At 39.8% G+C, this 22,879-nt stretch overlaps 2 protein-coding genes across 6 annotated transcripts in view; both read right to left on the bottom strand.

Moving 5' to 3' along the window:
* LOC133608483 (uncharacterized) overlaps positions 1-3,557 on the bottom strand; it is a 265,786-nt gene extending 262,229 nt beyond the window's left edge. For all 4 annotated transcript variants that reach the window (XR_012050508.1, XM_061963733.2, XM_061963736.2 and 1 more), the window contains exon 1: positions 3,099-3,557. Coding sequence is in view for 3 of the 4 variants with exons in the window: in XM_061963733.2 (XP_061819717.2) it covers positions 3,099-3,294 (196 nt within the window). In the remaining variant the exon portion in view is untranslated. The remainder of the gene's footprint in view (positions 1-3,098) is intronic.
* Positions 3,558-6,950: 3,393 nt separating this feature from the next.
* On the bottom strand, positions 6,951-21,397 carry celf1 (cugbp, Elav-like family member 1). 2 transcript variants are annotated; one of them, XM_061963721.2, is made up of 13 exons: positions 21,049-21,397; positions 20,272-20,459; positions 18,792-18,874; positions 18,664-18,712; positions 18,180-18,314; positions 15,227-15,306; positions 14,988-15,149; positions 14,835-14,904; positions 14,620-14,739; positions 14,443-14,556; positions 14,155-14,343; positions 13,891-14,034; positions 6,951-10,873 (listed from the first exon to the last, which is right to left on the bottom strand). In XM_061963721.2, exons 1-13 carry the CDS (start codon positions 21,117-21,119, stop codon positions 10,746-10,748), a joined length of 1,533 nt encoding a protein of 510 aa, XP_061819705.1. In that variant the 5' UTR covers positions 21,120-21,397; the 3' UTR covers positions 6,951-10,745. The 2 variants fall into 2 exon arrangements, with proteins under 2 accessions (XP_061819705.1, XP_061819704.1); XM_061963720.2 differs by having other exon boundaries at positions 14,155-14,346; positions 21,049-21,396.
* Positions 21,398-22,879: the final 1,482 nt, after the last annotated feature.

The following is a 22,879-nucleotide window of genomic DNA, read 5'->3' as shown; positions in this document are numbered from 1 at the left end:
TCAATGAACGGCATATTTCAAAACTTTGTCCACCTATAAGCCGCCCCGTGTTGTAAGCCGCATCTAACTGCGCTAAAGGAATGTCAAAAAAACAGTCAGATAGGTCAGTCAAACTTTAATAATATATTAAAAACCAGCGTGATGTGGGCGCGCATGGAGTCGTATATCAACATGGACGAAGCTGCGTGAAAAAAGCCACCCGGCCTCTTCGCGTGAACTTACCTTAACCACTCGCTCATCTTTTCTTCATCCAGCCATCCCTTCGAGTTAGCTTTTATGATGACGCCGGCTGGAAAGGTCTCTTTTGGCAAGGTCTTCCTTTTGAATATCACCATGGGTGGAAGTTTCTGGCCATTAGCATGGCAAGCTAGAACCACAGTGAAGGATGACTTCTCATTCCCTGTGGTGCGAATATTCACCGTACGTGCTCCCGTTGTATCCACAGTGCGGTTCACAGGAATATCAAAAGTCAGTGGAACCTCGTCCATGTTGATAATGTTCTCTGGCCGGATCTTTTTTTCAGCTATCTTGTTTTTACAATATGCACGGAATGTAGCCAGCTTTTCTTGAAAGTCTTTAGGCAGTTGCTGTGAAATAGTAGTCCGTGTGCGGATGGAGAGATTGCGTCTTTTCATGAACCGGAAACCTGTCGCCATTTTGTGGTCTTTACAGATGTAAACACACAAAGGAAATTAAACGTAATATCCGCGCGCTTCTTCTTCTTCTACGCGGGCGGGTGGTTGCTTACAGTAGAAGAAGAAGCGCTTCCTGTTCTATGGGGGCGGGTGCTTACCTTGGCGGTTGCTTGCGTAGAAGAAGAAGCACTTCCTCTTCTACGGGGAAAAAAGATGGCGGCTGTTTACCGTAGTTGCGAGACCGAAACTTTATGAAAATGAATCTTAATATTAATCCATATATAAAGCGCACCGGGTTATAAGCCGCACTGTCAGCTTTTGAGTAAATTTGTGGTTTTTAGGTGCGGCTAATAGTGCGGAAAATACGGTAACCTATGAATTGATTTATGTGTACCCCGACTTAAACAAGTTGAAAAACTGTTACCATTTAGTGGTCAATTGTGCGAAATATTTACTGTACTGGATCTAGATCCACTCGACGTCCATTGCACCGGTCGCCGGGGGGAGGGGGGCAGTCCCCACATCTACGGTCCCCTGCAAGGTTTCTCATTGTCCCATTGGGTTGAGTTTTTTCTTGCCCTGATGTGGAATCTGAGCCAAGGATGTCGTTGTGGCTTGTGCAGCCCTTTGAGACACTCCTGATTTAGGGCTATATAAAGTAAAGACTGATTGATAGATACTGTGCAATCTACTAATAAAAGTCAGCCCCATCAAGATGTAAGAGTGGGCCACTTTATTGAGTTTACAACCCCCTGGCGCTGATTTGTACTGTTTTTGTACTTATTTTGAGTATTATTATTTCTCGTTTGTTTGTAAATGTTGCAGATCATAAATAAAGGTTTATAAAATAAAACACATACAAATAAAATAAAATAATAATAACAAAAAATAAAATAAAAAAATAATAATACATTAAAAAAATTAAAAAATTTAAATTAAATAAAAAAATATGTAAAAGTGGGCCGTGCGTTCTTGTTTTGACACATTTAATAAAAACACAATATAATGTCTCAAATTACGGTTTTATACCCCGCCTTCCGCCCGAATGCAGCTGAGATAGGCTCCAGCACCCCCCGCGACCCCGAAAGGGACAAGCGGCAGAAAATGGATGGATGGATAACTGCTGTAGACGTGAACAAATAAAAGTCAGCCCCATCAAGATGTAAGAGTGGGCCACTTTATTGAGTTTACAACCCCCTGGCGCTGATTTGTACTGTTTTTGTACTTATTTTGAGTATTATTATTTCTCGTTTGTTTGTAAATGTTGCAGATCATAAATAAAGGTTTATAAAATAAAACAAATACAAATAAAATAAAAAAATAATAAAAATAATAAAAAATAATAATACATTAAAAAAATAAAATAAAAATAAATAAATTAAAAAAATATGTAAGAGTGGGCCGTGCGTTCTTGTTTTGACACATTTAATAAAAACACAATATAATGTCTCAAATTACGGTTTTATACCCCGCCTTCCGCCCGAATGCAGCTGAGATAGGCTCCAGCACCCCCCGCGACCCCGAAAGGGACAAGCGGTAAAAAATGGATGGATGGATAACTGCTGTAGACGTGAACAAATAAAAGTCAGCCCCATCAAGATGTAAGAGTGGGCCACTTTATTGAGTTTAAAACCCCCTGGCGCTGATTTGTACTGTTTTTGTACTTATTTTGAGTATTATTATTTCTCGTTTGTTTGTAAATGTTGCAGATCATAAATAAAGGTTTATAACATAAAACAAATACAAATAAAATAAAATAATAATACAAAAATAAATAAAATAAAAAATAATACATTAAAAAAAAAAATTTAAAAAAAAAAAAAAAAAAAAAAAAATGTAAGAGTGGGCCGTGCGTTCTTGTTTTGACACATTTAATAAAAACACAATATAATGTTGTCTCAAATTACGGTTTTATACCCCGCCTTCCGCCCGAATGCAGCTGAGATAGGCTCCAGCACCCCCCGCGACCCCGAAAGAGACAAGCGGCAGAAAATGGATGGATGGATAACTGCTGTAGACGTGAACAAATAAAAGTCAGCCCCATCAAGATGTAAGAGTGGGCCACTTTATTGAGTTTAAAACCCCCTGGCGCTGATTTGTACTGTTTTTGTACTTATTTTGAGTATTATTATTTCTCGTTTGTTTGTAAATGTTGCAGATCATAAATAAAGGTTTATAAAATAAAACAAATACAAATAAAAAAATAAATAAAAAAATTAATACAATAAAAATAATACATTAAATTAAAAATTAAAAATTAAAAAAATATGTAAGAGTGGGCCGTGCGTTCTTGTTTTGACACATTTAATAAAAACACAATATAATGTTGTCTCAAATTACGGTTTTATACCCCGCCTTCAGCCCGAATGCAGCTGAGATAGGCTCCAGCACCCCCCGCGACCCCGAAAGGGACAAGCGGCAGAAAAATGGATGGATGGATAACTGCTGTAGACGTGAACAAACCTGCTCTGCGTGACTCCGTTCGCGGCTTGAAAACAGCATTCAGCAGTAGTTGACGTTGTCGCTCGTTCTCCTCTTTTGTCCGACAAAGCTCCTCCTCGTACTCCGCTATCGTTCTTTCCAACACCACAAATATGTCTTCAACCGCGGCGGTCAGTCGCTGGTTCACCAACTCTTTCAGCATTCGAACTTTACACATTTTTTTTTCAAAAACACCGCAGTTAGCACGTGATGCTAACTTCCGCGTCACTTTGTCAGCGGCTAACAAACTAAGCTATCTTTGAAGCGTCAAATGCCACTGGGAGGACTTTAATGTAGTTTCGTCACTGATATTTCATAGACACGTGAGCTGAATGGAGGGCAAACGGAGGAAAAACTGTCAAAAAAAGACATGCTCGGTTACAAACTTAAGCTCTCTGCTTGATGTATTCCGAACTTTCCATTTTTTCTTCTTTGGCCCTGTTTAACAGCAGCCAACACCCTCTGCTGCCCCCTTTCGGCAAACATTAAAACACCATTGAGACGCGCCTGTATGCGACACAAATGCCTTTATTGGATAATTACACTATTTCAATATTTAATTGTACCCACAAAAATCTTCAATCAATCAAATAAATAAAATAAAATAAACATTGAAAAATAAACATTGAAAAATCTTGTGAATTATGGTGTTTAAAGTGAGGAATTGTGGTAGGGAAATAATTGAAGAGCTTATTTTACATTTAATTGAATGTATTTGATATTTTGTTTATTTTATTGTCTGTCTTTCCGGCTAATTATTAGGTCAAAAGAAAGATAGCACCGTTGTATCAGATTTGGATTCAATTTATTGTCATAAAAATGCATAAAAAATACAGGGTAATGATGTGGTATAACATGCAATCCAGTATACTGTATATTAGTATACTGATATACAGTATGTAAGTACCGAATAAACTATTTGATTTGAGTATTTATAAATATTAGGGCTGTCAAATTATTCTTTTGAAATCATATTAACATTTTGGAATTTGGATTAATCATAGTTAATCACCTGCTTGCATAATTTAAACTTAAGAAAAGACCCCAATATTTGTAAACAAATGCAATTTTTTTGTAAGAATGTCACCCAGTAATGTTTTTTTGTTAACATTTTGTTTACTTTATTTCATACTTGCCAACCTTGAGACCTCCGATTTCGGGAGGTGGGGGGTGGGGCGTGGTGGGTGGTGGGGCGGGGCGTGGTTAAGAGGGGAGGAGTATATTGACAGCTAGAATTCACCAAGTCAAGTATTTCATATATATATATATATATATATATATATATATATATATATATATATATATAGATATCTACATCCTGAAAATATGCAAACAAAGCTGTGTTTAGATAATTAATACTTCAAACTTGCATAAATAAATATTAAGGAATATAACATAACTTGGCTTCTGAGAGTTTCAAAATGTAATGAATAAAATGCTAAAGTTGTTGATAAACAAGCAATTATTTTAATAATTAAATATGGTCATTTTAAATGAATTACTAAGATAATTTAAAATCAATTATTTGAAATATGTTTATTTTAATGTTTAATGTTTAATTCTATGGCTGGATGTAATAAGGAGTCACGAAAAAATAAAAATAAAAATACAATTAATTTTGATGTTTTTAGCAAAATATAGTAAAAATGTATTTAGTTTTTTTTTTTTTTAATTAATAAATTTATTTAATTAATACAATTTATCTCTAGTCTGGATGATTTAGTTCTTGTCACCCTGTTGTCCTCCCGTCATGAAAAAAGGCTGTCCTCACTCAAGTCCACATGGAGCTGGAGGGGGCGTGGCTTCCAGCTCCGGCTGAAAATCGGGAGATTTTCGGGAGAATATTTGTCCCGGGCGCTTTTCGGGAGAGGCGCTGAATTTCGGGAGTCTCCCGGAAAATTCGGGAGGGTTGGCAAGTATGCTTTATTTGCAAAACAAATTGCATGATTAATGTAAGTGTGTACATGATTATTGCTATCATTGCTTGAGATAAATCACATAAGTTAACTCATTCATTTTGACAGCCCTAATAAATATACAAGCTGGATGTAATGGAGTAAGTTTATATAAATACAGACAAGCTATGATGTGAATATGCAAAGTAAATCATAGTCCATCCAGCCATCCATTTTGTACCGCTTGTCCCGTTCGGGTCGCGGGGGGTGCTGGAGGCTATCTCAGCTACATTCGGGCGGAAGGCGATGGTACACCCTGGACAAGTCGCCACCTCATCGCAGGGCCAACACAGATAGACAGACAACATTCACACACTAGGCCCAATTTTAGAGTTGCCAATCAACCTATGTCTTTGTACAAACCCCGTTTCCATATGAGTTGGGAAATTGTGTTAGATGTAAATATAAACGGAATACAATGATTTGCAAATCATTTTCAACCCATATTCAGTTGAATATGCTACAAAGACAACATATTTGATGTTCAAACTGATAAACATTTTTTTTTTTGCAAATAATCATTAACTTTAGAATTTGATTTGAAATACTCAGTCATTCACAAACAAGGATGGGGCTAGGGTCACCACTTTGTCAACAAATGCGTGAGCAAATTGTTGAACTTTCTCAACCAGCTATTGCAAGGAATTTAGGGATTTCACCCTCTACGGTCCATAACATCATCAAAGGGTTCAGAAAATCTGGAGAAATCACTGCACGTAAGCAGCTAAGCCCGTGACCTTCGATCCCTCAGGCTGTACTGCATCAACAAGTGACATCAGTGTGTAAAGGATATCACCACATGGGCTCAGGAACACTTCAGAAACCCACTGTCAGTAACTACAGTTGGTCGCTACATCTGTAAGTGCAAGTTAAAACTCTCCTATGCAAGGCGAAAACCGTTTATCAACAACACCCAGAAGCGCCGTCGGCTTCCCTGGGCCTGAGCTCATCTAAGATGGACTGATACAAAGTGGAAAAGTGTTCTTTGGTCTGACGAGTCCACATTTCAAATTGTTTTTGGAAACTGTGGATGTCGTGTCCTCTGGACCAAAGAGGAAAAGAACCATCCGGATTGTTATAGGCGCAAAGTTGAAAAGCCAGCATCTGTGATGGTATGGGGGTGTATTAGTGCTCAAGACATGGGTAACTTACACATCTGTGAAGGCACCATTAATGCTGAAAGGTACATACAGGTTTTGGAGCAACATATGTTGCCATCCAAACAACGTTACCATGGACACCCCTGCTTATTTCAGCAAGACAATGCCAAGCCACGTGTTACATCAACGTGGCTTCATAGTAAAAGAGTGCGGGTACTAGACTGGCCTGCCTGTAGTCCAGACCTGTCTCCCATTAAAAATGTGTGGCGCATTATGAAGCCTAAAATACCACAACAGAGACCCCCGGACTGTTGAATAACTTAAGCTGTACATCAAGCAAGAATGGGAAATAATTCCACCTGAGAAGCTTAAAAAATGTGTCTCCTCAGTTCCCAAACATTTACTGAGTGTTGTTAAAAGGAAAGGCCATGTAACAGTGGTGAACATGCCCTTTCCCAACTACTTTGGCACGTGTTGCAGCCATGAAATTCTAAGTTAATTATTATTTGCAAAAAAAAAAAAAAAGTTTTGAGTTTGAACATCAAATATCTTGTTTTTGTAGTGCATTCAATTGAATATGGGTTGAAAGGGATTTGCAAATCATTGTATTCTGTTTATATTTACCTCTAACACAATTTCCCAACTTATATGGAAACGGGGTTTGTATATAAATAATTATATTCCAAATATAAAATGGGTAAAATCACCGTGTGAATATAATGAATGATATTTGTGGAGGTAAGCTCGAAGGGAAAAAAAGAGGACAAACGTAGTGGTTGAGCAAAACATTTGGCACCAGTTTATTTGTCATTTTAAACTTAATACAAACTCGGTCACATTTTGTCAAGAATCTCAGTGCAGGTATATATAAAAAAAACATGCATCTTAAAACTACTGTGACAAAACAAGCGGTTCTGTGGATCCTCTGGATGATTCTCCACAAAAGGGGGGGCTGGATGTTCAACATCATCCGTCAGGTAGGAACTCTTTGCCAGCATTCAACAACAAAAAATATCACTCTTTGCTCAAAAAGTTGTGTTTTATTTTCCCCCATAATTTAGGACGCACACGTCAGCACTCAAAACAAAGACACACAAAAACCACAACAACCCAGAGGGTCGGGCACACTGGGAGGACCGCGCACAACATGGGTATCGATAAAAACAAATTCTGGCTCTCTCTCGAACAGTCGCTTTTATAAAAATAAGTTTCTCTTTTCGTGGTTCAGCGGCGGTCTTTCGCACGGCCCGGTTGGCGGCAAGCAACAAAAGTAAACCTGGTAACGAAAGACGAGGCAAAAAGTTGACTCTGATGTCACATGTATGGAGAGAAACTTGTGTCTTTTCGTGCTACCAAAGAAAAAATGGATATGAAACTCCCAAAAAATATTTGCAAACGAAAATGATGGATTTGCTACCAACATTTTTTATTTTCAAACAAAAAAAAGTTTTGGTTCCAATTTTCTTTTCCGGTTCATTTTTTTTAGTTACAAATCTTTTATTGGGTTGCAAGCACATTTTGGTTATGACTCAGTTTCAATGTTAATGAGCGGGGCTTCCTCTGAACGATCTGTCAGAAGCCTTTTTATTGGTCAGTCTCGGATGATGGCGTTGACTGACTACTTCCGCCCTCAACACATTCGGAGGGAAATACCAAAGACAAATACGAACTTGTGGACACCGAACACTGTTGAACACTGGAGAATTTGGTACATTTATTCTGAACTTAGAAAAACGTTTGCGTAAAGTCCCCCAAAATAGATTTGCAACCAAAAATTGATTGGCAACCAAATATAATTAGCAACCCAAAAAATATTTGCACCCCTAAAATGATTTGTACCCCCAAAAAATATTTGCATCCCAAAAAAATTTGCAATCCCAAAAACATTTGCAACTAAAAAAAAAATTGTTGCAACCCAAAACATTTTTTGTTTAAAAATATATATTTTTTATTATTGTATTTAAAATTCATTTTTGTTAGCAAACTGTTTTTTTTCCAACCGAATAAAATATTTGCAACCCAAAAAATGTGTGCCCCTCAAAAAATGATTTGCACCAAAACATTATTTGCAACCCATAAAGTATTTGCGGCTAAAAAAAATATTTGCAACCTAAACATGATTTGTGCCCCCCAAAAAATATTTGCATCCCAAAAAATTCTTGCAACCCCAAAAAACATTGCAACCCAAAAAAATATGTTTAAAAATAAGTATTTTTTATTATTGTATTTCAAATAAATTTTTGTTAGCAAACAGTTTTTTTTCCAACCGAATAAAATATTTGCAACAAAAAAAATGTGTACCGGTACCCCTCAAAAAATGATTTGCAACCCATTACATATTTGCAGCTAAAAAAAACATTTGCAACCTTAAAAATACTTGTACCACCCCAAAAAATATTTGCAACTAAAAAAAAAATAGTTGCAACCCAAAAAAAGATTTGTCTAAAAATATGTATTTTTTAGTACTGTATTTCCAAATCCATTTTGTCTGCAAATTGTATGTTTCCAACCCAATCAAATATTTGCAACCCAAAAAATATGAGTACCCCACAAAAAATATTTGCAAACAAAAAAATGATTTGCGCCAAAAATGATTTGCAACACAACAATTAACAAACACAAAAATTTCACCCCAAAAATGATTTGTACCCCCCAAAAAATATTTGTACCCCCCCAAAAAAAATGTGCAACCCAAAAAATATTTGCAACTAAAAAAAAAAGTTGCAACCTAAAGAAATATTTGTATAAAAATATGTATTTTTTTATTACTGTATTTAAAATCCATTTTTGTTTGCAAATTGTTTTTTTTCCCAACCGAATAAAATATTTGCAACACAAAAAATATGTGTACCCCCCAAAAAATATTTGCAACCCCAAAAATTATTTGCAGCTAAAAAAAAAAGTTGCAACCCCAAAAAATATTTGTTTAAAAAATATGTATTTTTTTATGACTGTATTACAAATCCATTTTTGTTTGCAAATTGTTTTTTTCCAACCGAATAAAATATGTGTACCCCCCAAAAAATATTTGCAACCCCAAAAATTATTTGCAGCTAAAAAAAACAACATTTGCAACCCAAAAATATTTTTTACGGAAGTTTTTCCCACAAACAAAATTGTAACCCAAACATGTTTTTGTTAAATATATAAATTGCACCCAAAAAGTTTTTGGTTATGTATATATTGTTATTATTTCAATATACCAAATATTTTTTGGTAGCAAAACCATTTTTGCTTTAGTTGCACAAAAAATAAAAATGTCTCTCCAAACATATGTGAGGACGTGTCCCGCACAGGAAGTGATGTAGAAACAACACAGCAGACAAACCGCGGCTATTAAGCCCAAAGAGCGAGAAATAATGTCGTCCCCGTGCGGCGCCCGCTTGTTTCCTAACCGTGACCGCGTGTGGCTTACTAATGGGCACACCTGGGTGGCCAATGAGAATCACATGACTCCTGTTTAACTCTTTCCCTGCCAATGACAATTGTACTTGATCTTTTAGGGTTCAAACCTAAGAGTGACAAGGAGAGACTAAAAAGGTCAACTGCAACACAGAATTGTTGAATGGAGTTGACTATAGTAGAATAATGTGACTAATAGTAACTATTAATATGACTCACATCAGCATTAGAGGATGGACTGCTGAGTGTGTGCGACAGTTAACGTGACTGGATCACAGCAACATACACGCACACACCGGGAAATCCATTTGAGTTGTTCGACACATTTGTGTTCGTAAAATACACCAGATAAATAATTTAGGCAATAAATAGTTCCCCAGCACACAGGAGAAGTATAAAACCTTTTATAAAAATAGAAGAGGCAGAGCCTTCAATGTACATCTCGCTGCCTCACGTCCAACTAAGACACGAAAAAACTCACAGAAAAAAATGGATTCCTTAGAGCAACTAGCAGGTTTTGGTGTGGAGTCATGTGACGTCAACAGAGAAAGACGATAGCCTGCTTGCTAGCGCGCCGAGGGACGTTTGTGGAAGTGTCTCCGCTAGCCGGGTCACTAAAACGAAAGTACGATGATTGACTGAATGTGAGACAGAATCGAGAACTTTAAAGAAAAAGATGAAGTAGAGCATTTGCAGGATTGACAGCTTTGAGGCGTTTAAATAGAGGCTTCTGTTGTGAAAACATGGAGGACATTTGCTGTGATGGAGCTCCCTCTTCAGGTGAGCCGGTGTAACACAGAGTATAAAATGTGTGTGCTCGAGTTTAAGTGTGTCTATGTGTTCGCTGGGGGGCTGACGTGAAAGTGAAAGTTTAGAAAAAAGGAAACGAAGATTTGGGGCACCACACTGTCAAAGTGCAAGACGTCTTAACAATCAAAGTCATAAATGTGGAAAGGTAGCACAGCAAACAAGTTCAATGAAAACACGCCAGTTTGTCTTCCGTGATCGCGGGAAACAAAGTGCAGGAACCACAACAACACGGGAAGAATCCAGTCTGTAGCCTCAGCTGTGCACGCCGCACATGTGCACGCGCCGGGGTGAGGGGGTTGTCCCATAATGCACGTTTCTGACTCCACTTACCAGAGAAGCTTCTATCCTAACTACGCCTGGCTTCAGTACGGCTTGCTGTCGTTCTTGGAGCGCTTCAGCTGCACCTTCAGCCGCTTCATGCCGATCTGGAAACCGTTCATGGACTGGATGGCGGCCTGCGACGACACCGGGTTGTCGTAGCTCACGAAACCTGCGGAGAGACGTGCGGTCAGAGGAGGCAGGACGAGGAACAATAAATAAACAAACACAAATTCATATTTGCGCTGCTCGGTGTTAAGGCCCAAACATACTCGGGTGTAACGTACAAAACCCAAAACCAGTGAAGTTGACACGTTGTGTAAATGGTAAATACAAACAGAATACAATGATTTGCAAATCCTTTTCAACTAATATTCAATTGAATAGACTGCAAAGAGAAGATACTTAACGTTTGAACTGAGAAACGTTGTTATTTTTTGCAAATATTAGCTCATTTGGAATGTGATGCCTGCAACATGTTTCAAAAAATCTGGCACAAGTGGCAAAAAAGACTGAGAAAGTTGAGGAATGCTCATTAAAGACTTATTTGGAACATCCCACAGGTGAACAGGCTAATTGGGAACAGGTGTGTACCATGATTGGGTATAAAAGCGGCTTCCATGAAATGCTCAGTCATTCACAAAGAAGGATGGGACGAGGGTCAATAGGCCAATAGGGAGAAGTTTTTATTTACACGATGAGTCGGGTGTGTCTTGACCTCGGCGGCAGAGGCTTCGCCGAACCCCTGAGGCCGACTCACCGAACCCCTAGGGTTCGATCGAACCAAGGTTAAGAACCACTGCTCTAGTGGTTGTATTTATCGTCCACAACACATAGGTCAGGGCTATTCAACTACATAATGAAGAGGGCTGCAGTTTCAAGAGCCGCACATTGAAATTTGGATGTTTTGTCAGAAAGTCCCTTCTTTGAGACTGCATTTACTTAATTACATAGTAAACACATTGGCTTTCACACTGCTCTGTCAATAAATTCATTATTCTGCCCTTGCTACATGTTTCCAGCGTGTGCAGCTAGACAGATAGTTAACAGTACAAAAAAAAACAAACTCTAGAAGTTTTGTTGAGGACTGATGTTCCTTCTTTTGAATCATTTTCCCTCCTCAGTTTTATTACTTTACACTTTTTCTTTCATTTAGCCCTGTAACACTGAAATTATAAACAAAATAAACATTACAAAAGCGTATCATCCATTGTGTATATTACAGTGTCCATTGTGTATTTTACATAAATAAAATGAAAGGTTTAGTGTTACAATCACACAATAAACTATGTATTTTAAATATAAATTTAACATCCATGTCAAACATTTCTTACATATTCCTTATTTTTGCACCTTAATTTTAAGAGGTTATTGTAAGTGTTCAATGTGATTCTAACATTAGTTCACGTTAAGTGTTTTCCACGGTTGTGATGACATTTACTTTCCTTTTTATGGCGTTATATTTGTCTTAATTTTGAGGTCGCAGAGGCAGATTTTAAAGACAGAAAAATATATTTTGCGAGGACAGACATAATATTTTGAAAATAAATTAAACTGAAGCGAAAAATAGAAATGTTTGAGTGAATATGAATGTATTTTGTGCACAATAAAAGTGTTTGCTATTATTCATATTAACGCTCAATAATTACTGTTGTCTGCAGTCAGACCGATGCGCTCTCTCACGCCCTCCTCTCTCTCAACCTCTCCCCTCTGCGCATTAAGCTTTTTGTCTACACTCGCTCAGATTTCTGCTGTGTGCTCGCGCAAGTTCAGACACCTTTATATTTGTCTCAAAAACGCAACCAATCAGAGAACTGGACAAATGTAGGTTCTGATTAGCCGCTTGGTCTCCAATGAGATCGCTCTGAAAAACTGTTTTCAACGTAGCGGTGCTATATAAAGTGAAAAAGCGTCTTTAAAATGTAAGTATAGCTTTATTTGTTGATTTGGCAGATAAATCTGCCTTTGCAACCTCAAAATTATAATACCATACCTTTCTGCCTTGATAGCTGAGGGGATTATAATCAGAGGAAGTTCACATTTAAAATACGAATGTTTACATTTAATATAATTTTCTCCTAGTTATTTTTAATAGGTCATAAAAAATATCAGTAACTATCAATATCGAGTAATATAAAACACTTATATAGTGATACAGTGTTCAGCAATATCGCCCAGCCCTATTCTTAAGCGCAAAAAGTATGACTGAAGTCGTGAAGCTGTAGCTTCATTTGTACTTAAATTTAATTGACAGTTTGGTTAAAAAACAATCATTTTGTTTATTTATTCAACATAATTGTATGAACCGTATTTTTCAGATTATAAGTCGCAGTTTTTTTCATAGTTTGGCCGGGGGTGCGATTTATACTCCGGAGCGATTTATGTGTGAAATTATTAACACATTACCGTAAAATATCAAATAATATTATTTATCTCATTCCCGTAAGAGACGAGGCGAATGTCAGCAATCGTCACACACACGTCACGTAAAAATTCGGCGGGGGCGGGTCATAGCAGAAGTGCATTGTGGGTCATGGGATGCTACCTGCTACTAGGTCCATAGCTATAAAAATGGATCATTTCAACATTGGTGGTAACTTATAAAAACTGAGAAGGGCTGAACAAAAATGGCACCAACAAGGAAATCATATACTGCAGATTACAAGCTGGACGTAGTGAAATATGCAGCAGAAAACGGCAAGAGGAAGCGGCGCATATCTTTGGAGTTGTCAGAGTTGTTTGGAAGCGACACCGAGGAAGAAGATTTCATGGGATTTAGCGATTAGGAGGAACAGATTGTTTGGTAAACATATAGCATGTTCTATATGTTAGTTATTGGAATGACTCTTACCATAATATGTTACGTTAACATACCAGGCACATTCTCAGTTGGTTATTTATGCCTCATATAACGTACACTTATTCAGCCTGTTCACTATTCTTTATTTATTTTAAATTGCCTTTCAAATGTCTATTCTTGGTGTTGGATTTTATCAAATACATTTCCCCCAAAAATGCGACTTATTCTTTGTCCTTCCGAGTGCGACGTATATATGTTTTTTTACTTCTTTATTATGCATTTTCGGCCGGTGCGACGTATACTCCGGAGCGAATTATAATCCGAAAAATGCGGTAAATGTATTTTTCGTCAGTTATTTACTGAGGAAAAGTTAAGTTGTGCCAACTCACCGAAACACTTGCTGAGGTTGGTCTGCTTGTCAATGAAGACCTTGGCAGAGATTACATTTCCAAAGGGCATGAACATCTGCAGCAGGTCCTGGTCTCCAAACTCTTGAGGAAGATGGTAAATGAACAAGTTGGCACCTTCTGGACCTGCAAACCAGCGACAAAGACAAAACACTTTTGCCTTTTAAATACATGCCAACACGACTGGGGTGTTTCTGTTAAGTAAATATTTCCTTGATCATGAGGAATGTGGCATGTAGGTCTCACCTTCCTTTTGGCTTCCTGCGGCCGAGACGCTCTGTTGGGACAGCAGGCTCTGATTGTAGAGGCTTGGCAGGGCAGCGGCGGCGGCGTACTGCTGGATGCCAGAGTAGGCCTGGCTCAGCGCCTCCATGGTACTTCCTGAGCCGTTAGACAACCCTGCAGAGCCCAGACTGCCATTCAGAGCCGCCATGCCTGCTTGACACAAACTAAAAGGTGAGCATGTTTAACGGAATGATGATGGCTGGCGTGGCGTGGCACAGTCCGCGTCATTCGGTGTGTAAACTGAGGTACCTGCTAGAGAGCTCATGTTGAGACCAGCTCCAGTGCTGGCAGCCAGAGACTGCAGCGTTCCCAGAGAGGCGATGGGGTTGACTGAGGAGGTGTTGCTGGAGGTGGGGGAGGAGCCTGAGACCAGAAACACATTTTGTCACACTCACGCAGAAAGACACAGAGCTCCGAGGCGTTTACCTGAGCTTGTTAGAGCACTTAGTGGGCTACTTGATGTTGTCATGGCACTGGAGCCAGTGGCTGAGGCCTGCGTGGCAGTTGCTGCTGCCAAGGCAGCAAGGTTCTGCATGGCGTTAAGACCTGATACACACATACATCAAATCACCTGTGACATGTTACACCACGCGTTACTACACACAGCGCAAGCTTGCAAGTTGGAGTAGGAGTGTGCGTACCTGAAACGGGGTGCAGGTTGCTGAGTGTGTTCCCTGTGGAGGCGGACTGCTGCAGCAGCTGTAGGTAAAGCTGCACATGGACACCAAACAGATGGGCTGTTACAGTCGGAGGGCGCATGAAACGCATCATGGGCACTCCTTGAAGACACTCACTGCAAGGTACTGAGGCCCCAGACTGCCAAGGCCGGTGAGGTTGCCCCACATGGACGCGGCGCTGAGTTGCTGCATCTGCTGCTGCAGCTGCATCGTAATGCGCTTTTGCTCTTTGTCCTTCTGAGTGTCGGCAAACTTGACCACGACGGGCGAGGAGCAGCCCTAAACGCCAACACAGGACACGACTAGCTAAGCTGGGTCCGGTGTGACAGAGCGAACATTGTATGCGTGCTGCTCACCTCCATGGTCTGGGACTGGTGCATGGACTTGATGGCGGACTGGGCCATCTGTCTGGCTGTGAAAGTCACAAACGCACAACCTGAAAAAACACAAATACTACATTATAGTAAGATTATATTTTGGACTTATTGTTGATGGTTACTACATCCCCAAATAAAAAAGATGTGCGAAAATAAGGGCGTACTCACACTAGGGCCCTCCCTCATCTAGCCCCCCCATTGGCCTGTGCTCACATTTAGCATGCTAGATGCTACGACTCGTGTGCTTGTCCCATCATCTCTGTTCTCATGTGTTACTGTCATTTCCATGATTTTGTGGATTCTTTCCAGTCTTGTTACGTGTTCTGCTGTCTTTCATCGTGACAAATGGCGACCATTATGGATGTCCCGATTAGGGATGTCCCGATCCAGGTTTTTGCACTTCCGATCCGATACCGATATTGTTTGTGCACTTCCGATCCGATACCGATACTGACCGATACCGATACTGGCCTATCCGAGCATGTATTGAAGTTTAAAGTTATTTAGCCTACTTAGTTGTCAGAATCATGTTGAAAGGGGTTTTAGAACTCTTGATAACAACTAGCCAGCTGAATTAGGGGAGTTTGAATAATACACAATGGTTGGTAACAAGAAACGGACCTGTTTATTCAAGGATAAACACAAAATAGACAAAATTATACATGACAAACAGAAATGGCATCATTGAACTAGGGCTGGGCGATATGGCCTTTTTTTAATATTACAATATTTTAAGGCCATGTCACGATACACCATATATATGTGGATATGTTTAGTCCATGTCACGATACACCATATATATGTGGATATTTTGCCTTAGCCTTGAATGAACACTTGATGCATATAATCACAGCAGTATGATGATTCTATGTGTCTACATTAAAACATTCTTCTTCATACTGCATTAATATATGCTACTTTTAAACTTTCATGCAGAAAAGGAAATCACAACTAAAAAAATCACTAATTTTTTCATACGGTGTTGATCTGGAAATGTTTGCCTCGGCATTTTGATGGTGTGGACGTGTGGCACGGAATGGAGATAAGCGTCTCGACAGACGTTACAATATTTGAACAATGATGACGAAAACTGTTTTCTCTGTCGTGTCCGTGTGTCGAAAATTGTTATGCGCTTATTTTTTATTTGATTTTGTGCGTGGCATAGATTTGCCGTGCGCAATTGCACAAGCGCGCACCTTAGAGGAAGCGTTGCGAGCACGGCTGCGCTAGCATCACAGCTAACGTTAGCCATGCTACCTCTCTGCTCGGGGAGGGCGCATACGTATGTGACGTATGAAGTGACAGTATGTGACGTATGTAAGAAGGTGCGCTTGCTGTCTGTGAGAGGAAGACACAGGAAAGAGTGAGAAGAGCCTGTCGTGTAATGCCAGCAGCTAAAAGCAACTGCTTGAGAATCCACAGACCTCTGGATGTGTTGAAGGTGTGCTGGAAAATGCGGAACGGAAATAAGGGAGCAGCAGAAAAGTGGAATGTATTATTTAGATAGGTGCGTTGGGAAACACGGACCGGAGTTTTTTTTAAAACTGGATCTGGATCGGCATTTTCCCATGCCTTGCCGATACGCATTTTTTGGCAAATATCGGCGGCCGATCCGATCCAAATATCGGATCGGGACACCCCTAGTCCCGATACAACTTTTTCACCCCGGTGCGAAACCAGTTTTGGAGCCTTGAGCCTCGATATTGATCTGATAAGATATCAGCAGGAATCAGACATACTTTTATTATTTTGTAGTGTGGAATGTTGGAAAAGGCTCGATCAAGAGAAATGACTCAAACAAAGAAAAATGCTAGGTATGAAAAACACTAACCTTTTCAATATTAAATGTTTGGAATGAACTTAAGCTGTTTTTTCTGGTATTGACAAATTAAGGACACTTATCACATATATCTAGCTTGTGTGCTATTGTGCATTTAGTTGTTGTGTAGCTGCAACCCCCTAGTAACCAATAGCCTACCATGTTTACCTTTTGTAAATGACTTGCCAATCTTGTGTGCTTATTGTAGGACATTTTGTTGTTAACTGGCTGTCCAGTCTTGCACAAGTAAACACGCTGCAGGACTGATTGTATCGGAGCTTATACCTTGGATTTTAGATGCAAGCCAATATAATGCGATAATTGTCTTTTTGCTCATATCAGACAGACTAATCCTTAGCCACTATCGTTAATGACTTTAGAGAGGCGCAATCACAATAATTTAATGACACATTTATTTTTGGAGTATTATGAGTCTTTGAATTGTACTTTTACTGTGTATCGTGTCAGTTATTAACAACCTGCATCATTACGTGAAGAGAAAGTGGGTGTGGATAAGGTCCCTCAGACTAGCTAAATATTCCGCGGTATGACATGGAGTGAATGAATGAAGGGTTCTCACTTCTCTGTAAAGCTCTTTGAGTGTCTAGAAAGGCGCTATATAAATCCAACCCATTATCATGAATTGATTAACGTGGACCCTGACTTAAACAAGTTGAAAAACTTATTCGGGTGTTACTATTTAGTGGTCAATTGTACGGAATATGTATTGTACTGTGCAATCTACTAATAAAAGTTTCAATCAATCAATCACCCAACCACTGCACAACTGGCCTAGTGTAAGTACGCCTTAAGATCTTACTTACAATTTGCTGGGAAGTAAAGTAACAACTTCAAAGTAGTCAGCTAACAATTCGCTAGCTTTTGTATTCATGCAGAACAGGTTGTGTTAAACATCTCGGACAACTATGATGAGATCAGGATCTATTCATTTCCATTGGAATTCTACTGCACGTTTGCTGTATTTTCCAGAATGCAGTCTGTGCAAAGCACTGAAATAAAGAATGATTGTCCGACAAAAATACCCTGACAGCATTGTCTTTAGCGAATTCCTACAATATTCCCAGAAAGACAAGAGAGAGAAGAATGTCTGACCTCGGCTGAGTCCATCAGGGCCTCGCAGTATCCGACACTCCTCAATCTGTCCATACGGCGAGAACATCAAGCGCATGTCGTTCTCGTTACACTTCTTGGAGATCATTCCAATGAACAACTTCCTGTCTTCCACAGCTGCATTAGACAACACAACATCAAGTTTCATTGTGAAGCCAAGACAGCGGCAAATCGTGTTCTCTGGACGATTCTGACAACCTATGAGCTTGTCGTGTCTGTCTAACATGCTTCCACAAAAACCAATGCAGCCTCAACCTTGTCAGTTGAGTTTACGGTCATTTCTCCTGTGTTTCATACAAATAGACGAGCCAAACAACTACCATCAACAAGACGCCATACTAAGTAAATCACAGGTGATGGCACTACTTAACTTGTTTACTCTACTGACTGACTGTCAGTCAAATGAAATGATGACGTCTGATCACTGGTACCATGATCACATGTATGTTTGTAGAAAAATCCTCACCGTTGTTTTTCTCGCTGTCAGCTGGTTTCATCTGAATCGGGTGGTGCATCTGAACATGCAAACGAGAATGTGAACAGTCTGTGAAAACCATCAAGGTGAAAGGTCAGCTGACGGACGCCATCACTCACCCCTGGAAGAATCTTCATGTTGTGAAGAGCGTTCTGTGCTTCCAAGGCAGACTTGCGGGTGTAGTATGTGATGAAACAGCATCCTGGCAGAACAGGACATAAGAAATTTCGTTACGTCTGTAACATTTGATATTGTCTCGCGGCTCTTTTCTGGTGATGCTCTCTTTGAAATGCAAGCAACAGGTATTTTCTGCGTCAGCTTCTAAGTTTGTCATAGTAAAGGGATGGGTACCAAATTTAGTACTTTTATTGGCACCGACGGACTGGGTATCGATTCACGTAAAATCAAAAACAGTGCCTTTTTTTAATACCTTTGTTGCATGTGATGTTTACGCCAATTACAAACTCGTCACGTCCGGTTGCAGAATAAACATCAGTCAAGCAGCACTCAGGGCGAGCTCAGCCAAACTACCTCTAAGTAATCTGAGTACATTTTCAACACCAACAATGCAACTATGCTTGGTAAAAAATGCTCGAACGTAAGGTAAGGCTCTACTCTTCGATGCTTGATGCTTTAGCTTGATGATAAATTGCATCGAATTTGCCATAGACAGGCTACTAGTAGCGTTAGCGATTTCACATGGCGATTTCGACGCCTCCAAATCTGGTAACTAAAACTAAGATCATTTGTTACAGCTGGTGTGTAATAATAAGCACAACACTTCGTAGGGCACAACACATTCATTTTCATGCAAAAAGCTAGTTAGACAACATACCATAGATACCCTATACCACGGGTACTCAAACCTTTTGCCTCCAAGGACCAAAGTGAAAATGAGCCAAAGGGCTGTGGGACAATCACAGCAATTTCAAAAGTGAAACCCAAAAAATCTAAATCAGTCAATCAATGTACATGGCCAATACCGCTCATTCTGATCAATTTATTATATTTGGAACATGTTTAAACTTTGCAAAGCACCCATTTTTTCTCAAGTGATTAACCATCCAAAAGTAGTGGGAATAAGCACAGCTTGTTTGCGCCCACCATAGTGCCATGAGCAGCATTCAAATGTAAATAATAAAGTTCATGTGGATAGGTGGCAACTAGCTAACCTTGCGGACATGCCATCAATGATTATGGAAGTTTGAAAAAGGTCAGTGTCAATATGTATTACGCTTGGGAAGCCACCCTTTGGCGGGCCAAACGCAACAAGCCGGTGGGCCAAATTTGGCCAACGGGTCCCACTTTGGGCATCTCTGGCCTGTACAGTACTGCCAACTAATGTCTTGGAAGTGCAACTGCATTGCAAATGAGACCCAAATGTATTAAGAAAACAAGATATAACAATGTCAACTGAACGGCACAGTTATCATAATCAGCTCATATTTAAATGTCACATTAAAAAATACATCTTTATTACGCAACAATCAACATTTACTAGCATACACAAAAGTACCGAAAACTGGTGTCAGGAATTGGTATTGTATCGGTTCAAATGTGAACAGTACACATCCTTAGTGGAGGGTTTCCCGAACTCACCTTTGCTCTGTGGCGGGTTCTGGCTGCGGTCCCTCAGAACGTTGATCTCGTAGACGGCGCCGAAAGGCTCGAAGAGCTCGCGTAGCTGCTCCTCGGACCAAGAACGTGGAATCTGGCCCACGAACATCTTGATGGCGTCCACATCTGGTTGGTCGGGGTGGTCCAGAGACCCGTTCATTTTCTTGCCGCTGCAAAGACATTAAAGTCGTAAGAGTCCACGACCTTGTATCCACTGTTTATAAAAGCACGGCAAAGGTGGCAGAGCATGCGGACACAGTCACACAGAGACTCCTTTTAAATTTTCCGCCAAATTGCAGACTTTTAATGGCAAAAACATTTTTTAAAAATCTATTAAGTAACACTAGATTCATGATCAACACTGTGGAATCCCGTTTTTTCTCATTTGTATGTCGGAAGGCATTGCTTTGAAAGTGAAAGTAAAGCAGGCAATGAAACCTGATTCCATTATCAGTCAACCAAAGCATGAGCAGCGGTTTGTTTGCAGAGGAAGAGGGGAAGGTGGAGCCAACACTGTCCTCAAGTGGCCAAATGCGAAAAGAACGGATTTGTTATATTCGGCTTTGTTAAAGTGGACCTAAACGGTTTTTGAATTATACAATTTAGATTTGCATTTTTAAGGCTTAGTAAAGGTTCATTACACTGAATGAGGTTGTTTAGTATTTAGTATCCAGAAATGCCGAAAAAAAGTCAACTTACTTGCACGGACAGATCAACAAGGAAACTTTCAACCCCAAAAAAACAAGAAAAGCTACTCACACAGGACTAGAATTCAAAGAGCAATGATCCACCATCATCTCAGGGAGAAAATCCAGTTTAAAAGAGGACATGATGGCAAACCCGTTCCACTTTCAGACAAGAAACAAGAGGAAGTCACGTCCAGGGTTACGTGCTGATTGCCAGGTCCTTGGCGACAAAACAGGTAAACAACAAATCAATCCACATGGAGGACCCCGTCCAACCAAAAGACCAACGTGAGAACAGGTGGCCGAGGAAACAACTTTACTACGATACAGAAGAGGACGAGCTGGGAGGCGGCTAAAAAAGCAACGGGCCTTTCAGCTTCAACTTCTGCGACGACCACTGCAGGACGACGGCGGAAACAGGACTGCTGGGATCATGGGGGCCAGAGGGCGAAATGGCCATTCCGGGTCCCACAATCAAAATGCTGATGACCCATGGCCTTTGTGAACGTTTCTCCTAGGCCAGCAGATCTGGCTGCAGCGTCAGATAAACACTGTGTCAGATTGATGGCGATAAGGCCCAGTGGGCAGCGGGAATGAAAGAGAGAGTGAATACGCTACGCGGTCAGTAGCTAATCCCCGGACTACCAGCATCACGGCCCAACAATTAGGTTCCGGCCTGGTGTCGGGGGGCGGAGGGGGGTGGCTATATGTGTGTGTGTTTGTCCCCTTGTGTGTAATGTGTGTGAAAACATGGAAAGCAGCAGAGGTCATGTGATGCTGTCTGAGATATTTGCACACACACGAATGCTCTTTGAAAAGTGCAGAGGTAACAACTTTTAATTTAAAGGATTCATTTGACTTCACCATACAGTGGAACCTCTTTAAAATTAACTTTAGTGCCACACTGAAAAGAAAGTGTTTTAAAATATTGAAAGCAACAAAATTTGTTGTTTTTTATTTGATTACATGAAAAAAGAAGCAATTTTTTAAAAATATTTACTTACATTAGCGCAAAATTTGCTAATACTTTGACCTCATTGAAGATGCACAAATCTATTCAATCCGGGCTTATCAATACACTGCGTTTTGTTCTATCCCTAAACTATATTTTATTGGTTTTAATTGGTGACTAATAAACAGGAACAATGCAGACAACCCTGCTCTAAGGTAAGCTTGTTTGCCGAGTGCTGCAAACGCTACAGCAAGCCTCGACTCATCCTCTCTCAAACGGGTTTTGAAAAATAACTGCAACATGTCAGGAAGTGCATTTAAAGACTGGACTCATAAACCAATTGATCCAATAAGACGCTGTGTGCAGATGTGATTGTGAGACACCACACAAGCTAATACAGATGTTCATACTGTCGGTGTGTAATTGACAGCTAATGTGGAGGGATTTTACTTTAGTTTAATGCAGGTGTCTGTTCTTAATTTAAGATCAAATAAGAATATTTTTCAAAAGTTTTATTTCAGGAGAAATTTAACGATGTTTTTTATGATGTAGAATTTGACGTTTTTATTAACTGTAAGCCAGGGATCAGGGCCAGGGCCTTCACATGTATTGGGACCTATTTGAATTTTAGTTGATGACCCCTGTTACAAGCTATAGTCACTGAAATCCATCCATCCATTTTCTACCGCTTGTCCCTTTCAGGGTCACAGGGGGTGCTGGAGCCTATCTCAGTTGCATTCAGGGGGGAAGGCGGTGTACACCCTGGACAAGTCGCCACCTCATCGCAGGGCCAACACAGAATAACAGACAACATTCACACTCACATTCACACACTAGGGCTAATTTAGTGTTGCCAATCAACATATCCCCAGGTGCATGTTTTTGGAATGACAAATTTAAAAAATACATTCTTAAAATATTTCATTCTGTGTGTGGCGATCTACGGGATGTA

The sequence above is a fragment of the Nerophis lumbriciformis genome, linkage group LG06 (assembly GCF_033978685.3).
Source record: "Nerophis lumbriciformis linkage group LG06, RoL_Nlum_v2.1, whole genome shotgun sequence".
NCBI lineage: Eukaryota > Metazoa > Chordata > Actinopteri > Syngnathiformes > Syngnathidae > Nerophis > Nerophis lumbriciformis.
This window is presented reverse-complemented; position numbering and strand designations above follow the sequence as displayed.